At 44.4% G+C, this 6751-nt stretch overlaps 1 protein-coding gene across 1 annotated transcript in view; it reads right to left on the bottom strand.

The window, feature by feature from the left end:
* Nucleotides 1-4759: 4759 nt before the first annotated feature.
* The window catches only part of LOC136947560 (probable G-protein coupled receptor 176), a 10167-nt gene continuing 8175 nt past the window's right edge, over nt 4760-6751 (bottom strand). Inside the window, exon 3 of the mRNA XM_067241671.1 lies at nt 4760-5981. Coding sequence (XP_067097772.1) covers nt 4760-5981 — 1222 coding nt within the window. The remainder of the gene's footprint in view (nt 5982-6751) is intronic.

The raw sequence follows: 6751 nt of genomic DNA, 5'->3' as shown, positions 1-6751 counted from the left end.
GGCAGATTATTCTGAAGAACACTTCAGATCTCTCTATCAGCCTTCTCACACCTCATCCACCTCTCCGTGCCCTCCCCCACCTGGCTGATACACACACTCTCTTATACACACACACACACACAACACACACTTATACACACACACAACACACACTTATACACACACACAACACACACTTATACACACACACAACACACACTTATACACACACACAACACAAACACAACACACACACAACACACACTTATACACACATTCACTCCCTTTCCTTTCTGGCTCTACTGTTGCTTTCATTGCCTTTGTGCAGATGTGATTGTTGCTTTTAGAGATAATTGTCATGGTGCTACATAGACATGACCTGTAAGATTGCTCCGAGGTAAATAGAGGATTTATAAATGCAGTTGACATGCAGCCTGAGTGACCTCTCCATATTGATTGCAAACCGCAGACGTTTGGGAGAAGAAAATAACTATCCAAAATGTGGGTGTTTTCAAACATGGGGTGTGAAGCTGTAATGCATTTATGCAGGAAGAAGCTGGATCTTCAGAGCTAGTGTGTGACTGAGCCAAACTAGAATAACCATTGATTTGAGCTGAGTAAAAGAAATACCATCGTTTTTTCCTTGTTACCAGTGAGCATAATGTTTAGCTCATGAAACCGTCTTGCCAGTTTGATAAGAAGATCATTTGACAACATGTGAAAAATGTCAATCATAAGTGTATTATCCAAACCTGCTAAATGTAGAATTTTTTCATTTTCAAAAGATACAATGCTTTAAATCCAACCATCACACGGAATGAATGAATTCACAGAAAGAGGAAATTGCATTTTCTCTATGACACCCCTATAATGGCTGTCATAAAATGCCATTTAGAGAACAACCCTTTTTCCTTGAATCCATGACAACTGTCATTATCTTCACCAATCGCTTAGGCTCCCCGGGGCTTGATGAGGCTCTCCTCCGCTCTGCGGGGAGAGAGAGGGAGGACAGATTGATACTGCAGCAGACTCTGCAGGGGGGGCACTGTGGAGGGGAGGACCTCAGGCCGCGGCCTCTGTAGGGGGCACGGAGAAGAGACCCATCCTTCTGGGGTGATCAAAATGAAGACGTTCAGAGGAAGCAGAATGCGTGAGACAAATGAGGACAGTGATGGAACAAGCACGTCGGGGTTGGAACATCTGATTCAGGGTGAGAGGCTCTCACTCCAAGCACAAAACCCCTCACTTAGGACAAAATATAAACTTTTAAAAGTTTTTATTTGACACGTTTTACTGTAATTATGTATGTGGAGAGAGAGGGGTCAAAGGGGAAAGGGGAAAATAGAAGAGAGTTGTACATGGCCAATGTACTCATTCGTCAGTGAGATGTTCATGACTGGATTAGAGATGGGGGGATTAAGAAATGCAGATAAGTGTACATTCATCCCAAAAGAGCTCATGGGTGGTAGAATTCTGCTCATCATTACTGGGGCACAAGGACCTGTAACTCACACACACACACAAACAATATTTCTGATTAACAACAACAAACTGTGCACTAAATATACAATCAAGAAAGGCTGTATAGAGTAGTATTCGTTTAAACGATGTTCTGTTGTTTACTACATTTACATTTAGTCATTTAGCAGACACTCTTATCCAGAGCGACTTACAGTAAGTACAGGGACATTCCCCCGAGGCAAGTAGGGTGAAGTGCCTTGCCCAAGGACACAACATCAGTGGCATGACCGGGAATCGAACTGGCAACCTTCGTATTACTAGCCCGATTCCCTCACCGCTCAGCCACCTGACTCCCCACTTACTAAAGTGGTGTGTGAGAGTAAGGTGTGGAATATTCCTGAAGGAGATACAAAGAGAGTGTCAGCCAATGCTGTGTGTTGTGACCCTTATATCTGGCCACCATTATAATCTTAACACTCGATTCACTTTGTCAATAGCACCATTTTCCATGCCAACAATGGGGGTGCGGTCAGTGACTACTACATCCAATTAAGTCAACTATTATGCATAGCACAGGCTTTGAAGCAGCTAGGATACCTGTTGCCAAGCAACCTCGCTAATTAAATAATCTGTTGCTTCCAGTTGTCAGGAATATGGTAGCTATGGTACACTATGTCACAATAAAATAAGCAAGAGTGCAAGAGTAGAGCAAGAGTTTTTGTGTGTGTGTGAATCAGGAACCAGTATGACACATTCGTGTCATACTGTGACTGTAGTGACTGGTTTAAATGAATGGCAACTGGGCCATATTACTTTCCATTCAACTAAATTCTCAAATCTTTTCCTATTCTTCTAACCCTAAAAAGGTAAGCTAGTCGACCACTTCAAATGCAGCACCCAGAAAAACCAATACCTTTCCGAGCTATTTAATAAACCCGCCCCGGAAGTGCAGCTTAAAGCCTGTTTGTAAACATTGTAATGGTAGTAAAGATAATGATGATTTGCTTGTATTGGGACGTGTAACAGCTGAGGATACCGATGATGACGGCAAGGGTAAGGACTGACCACAATGGCTGCATAAGAAATCTAACAATCCAAAGCTGTTAACAATCAGAGACTCTGTTCTCTTTTCTGTACTTTGAGAATGTCATGTGCTCCAGCCTAAACCCAGTCTGCACTGGTCTGTGACTCCAAAGAAGATTATACCTTTTTCCAATCAGCTATGGGTTGTCTAAATTCAGGTCATAAGAGTTACAGTCCTAATCTGAAGTATTTTACTTAAACACACACTTACACATATCGGATTGAGAAGGTGAAATACCTCTCCCAAGACATGCTATAAGAGGAATAAAACACCTTTGTAGTTTCATATTAGGCGTTACCGGGAGAATGCATTTAGAAGCTTTCGCGTGGGTTTTAAGCCGATCGGTTATTGTCTAGACTATTACGCCACCACATGCATAATAATACAAGGGTTATTTAGAGAACACTGCACCACAAAAACATTTAAAATCATAATCCCATTGTGGTAAAACAGAAATTACATTCTTCCTCCACCCTTGGAGAACATTATCTACTCTTAGAGCAGATTTATCCTTGGAAAAAGTGAGGCAGTTGGATGATTTAATGAATCATGTTGCTCGGAAACCGTAACCCAAGAGAGAGAGACAGAGCAAGTTAGAGCAAATAAAAACTGATTTCTTAAAGGTTTTATTGATTTGTTCCACTGCCTAGTAACAAAAAGGATTTATCTGGAGTGCCTGAAGGGATGGAAATGCTTGTATACTAAATGTGGTGTGACAGACTGACTGTTGCTTTTGCTTGGGTTTGTAATGATTCGATATTTGTGGTATTTGTTGATTCCAGAAACTCTCACTTGAAAAGATTTTAGGTTTCAGTATTTATTAACCTTCTAAGAGCAACCTTCTAAGAGCAATCTTCCTATTCCATGGTTGTGATAGCCATGTTGCCTTGTCCATGGTTGAGTGCCCAATATGGATTGAGATCACTATGGATAGGATGTCTGGATTGTGCACCAGGGAAAGATGTTTGACAAATATTTAAACGGTGCCTGGTTATGTTTACCTCAATCTCAGGAGATGATACAGTACATTATGTTGGTTGATGCTTCTGAAAAAGAGCGAAATTTCCACGATACAGATATTCCATGCTAGCATTAAGATAACGGATTGGACCAATTTCTTACCTACAGCAAGATACATGTTAAATAACATTCTGAGATATCAAGAGATACCAAAATGTGGCTCCCAAATACCTTTTCATGATGTGATACTTCTTTTATAGCACACGTGAAATGAAGCAGGGCATTGATTTGACGGTCCCCTAAGGTTAAGTCAATAGGGTCGATCTTGGCATAGGATCAAACCAAACCCTTCTCAATCCTTCCATGTACAGCTCCCACCTATGAGATATCCTTTAAGTCAGAAATTGAATACAGCACAATAATTAACTCCACAAGTCTTTTTTATACAACATATTTACTGTACAATTGCATTGTCATGTAATTATTCATTAGATTCAATTCACCTTTGAGTGCAAATCGGAGGGGGGGGGGCAACTCAAAGGCAGTAGAGCAGAAAGGCTATGCCGCTGCACCTCAAGAAGGAAAATCTACATAAAAAACAACATAAATATAAGGTTGGCACAGGCATTACAGATATTTCTGAACAAAGTATGACTGACTCACTTTGATGACGTAAGCCCCAGTTAACAGACTATACAGTGTGTGAAAGCACAATGTTTCCACAAACAGTAGAGGTGAAAGAATTAATACAAAAATTCATTATTGAACTAACCTGCCTAGCAACATAATAATGCACAGTACACAGTATAATAATAGTGACTGAAGAAAAGTTTTATCAGTTGTTTTAGAAAATAAATTATAACTTTGAGTGTCTGCTTCCTTACAACGAGATTATTGGATTTGTAAATCGCAAGAAATTTTATCCATGTGATAAAGATGGATTCCAGCTCCTGTGATGAAATCCTAACACGGACCTCAACCTGATCACAAGCTGGAATGCTCACAGAATATAGTATACTATAAGTGACTAGAATGGTATACTATAGGTGACATAGTCACATAGAATGACTAGTCAAGATTCTTTTGTCAATAACTGGAAAGCACAATAGGCATCCCTTCTGGTATTTAGCAGACAGTACAAGTCAATTGTTTCAGAGAAAGATAGAAAGAAAGAAACTGTGTGAAGGCCAACCAGGTACGTCCATCACTGTCAAATCTGACTTCCAGCCAGCGCTGCCTGGGTCCTAGGTCGGAAGTCTAGTCATAGGTGAGGGTTCAGGGGTCAACACTGGGGAATGTGCTGACCTTGTTGTTTCTGCTGATGCGGCGCTCGGGCCGTGGGCGGGGCTGCTTGGTCTGGATCAGCTCTTCCGGAGTGTTCCCCAAGGGGGGCAGCAGTCTCTTCTTACTGTTCCTGGTCTCAGGCAGCCACTGGGGCGGCAGCTCAAAGGGCCCAAACCCAAACTGGGTGGCGTCCTCAGGCTCCGTGGGCGTGGCCGGGGCCACCTGTGCCGAGGAGGTATAAGCGCAGGTGTGGATCGGGGACCCCCGCAGAGCTACGGCAGGGGGAGGGAACTCCTTGGCCACAACTGTTCCCTCCCCAACTCCAGCCTGTGGCAAGGTATCCAAGTGGGGGCCAGTGGCCTCCCCTTGCCCTACAAGTCTTGGCCTTTCCTGGAGGTCCTCATTCAACTGAGTCCCAAGCCCTGTTGTGGGGATCTCATTCTCCACCTCCTCCTCTTCTTCATCGGTGGGTCGGAAGATCTGCTGCTGCCCAATGTTGAACATCTCCAGAAGCTGGCTACCTGAGCGGGCCGAGGCCTCCAGCCCCACGGGCCCCCCGGCTCCGCCTTCGCCACCCAGCCCCGCGGTACTGACCACGTTGCGGCGGCTGTAGCGTCTGTGCAGCCGGGCCACCAGGTCCAGCAGGCACCGCCGGGCGGAACGGTTCACCGTCAAGAACAGCAGAGGGTTGGTGAGCAGGGACAGCTTGGGCAGCCAGATGGCCGTGAGGTACAGGGTGGGAGACAGCTCCTCGCTCTCCCCCAGGATGCTGCGGTAGACCACCAGGACTCCGTAGGGGGCGCTGCAGGCCGAGAAGGCCAGCACCACAGCCAGGAGGGTGGCGTGGAGCTCAGCCTCGCGCTGGGACACGTACGGGATGGAGATGCTGTTCTGAGGTGTCCTCAAAGCAGCAATGATGACTTTCTTCTTCTGGCTAGTGCTGAGGGCTCGACGGATCAGGACCATAAACAGGAAGACCACGGCCAGAGGAAGGATCACCGTGGTGACGTTGTACACCACCACATAGACCAGGTGGCCCATGGAGCGAGGCCGGCTGTCCGAGCAGGAGGACGTGGCGTAAATGTCCGTTACGTTGGTGACGGCGAACACGGGCACGCTCACCACGGCAGCATGGATCCACACATAGATGACCAGTTCTCGAGATTTGGTATCCGAGATCTTCCTTTCTAGAGGGTACAGGACAGAGTAGTATCTAGGGACAACAGAATGCAAGGATAACGTATCAGACAGTGTGTATACTGCATAATTATGTTGCAATGTGTTGTGTTTGTGACCACATTGCCTGAAGTGTACAATGTACAGTGGTAAAATATCTTTCTATCGGTTTTCAGAGAGAACACAGAAAGTGCCTTATACGTAGTCACCAGTGTCACAAAAAAAGCATTTTTTGAGAAACTAACATCTTGTTCTCTCCAAGCATCACAAACAGGGCAGATTTTCAAGGACTCTTCTGTTGAGACTCAAGGGTTTCAAGGGTACTTAGGCTAAAGCATGCACCACATGCCAGTTTCTTGTGGAGTTTTTTTCTTTCTTTCTCACAAGACAATCATCTCATTAGTGTTTTAATGTGCAGGATAACTCTACAGTATAATGCAGTGGTCCACAGAGAGATATTAGGTGTCTGTCTTCCACTTGTAATTCAAATGTATGAGAGCTGTACAATAGAGTCCAAGTCTCGTCTCTGTGTGGTGCTTGTTTATAGGAGGAGAGAGGGATCAGAATACAGACTGAGTGAAGGCGCTTGTGTCTTCAGATACACTTCATAGTCTTCAGCAAGCATTTACGAACGTTAGATGGATAGTATGTTTGTCTGTGTACACACAGTTATGTGTTTTGCATGTTCCCTTCTCAACTTGCCTGCTGTATTTCCCTCTCTTAACAGCCCTCAACAGAAAATACATTATTCAGTGGATAGATGGTTCTGACTGTTGCTATGTTGCTATGGAAGCACAGGCCCTTGAG

The sequence above is a fragment of the Osmerus mordax genome, chromosome 8, assembly GCF_038355195.1.
Source record: "Osmerus mordax isolate fOsmMor3 chromosome 8, fOsmMor3.pri, whole genome shotgun sequence".
Classification (NCBI taxonomy): Eukaryota; Metazoa; Chordata; class Actinopteri; order Osmeriformes; family Osmeridae; genus Osmerus; species Osmerus mordax.
The sequence above is the reverse complement of the archived record's forward strand: the minus strand, read 5'-3'. Positions and strand labels throughout refer to the sequence as shown.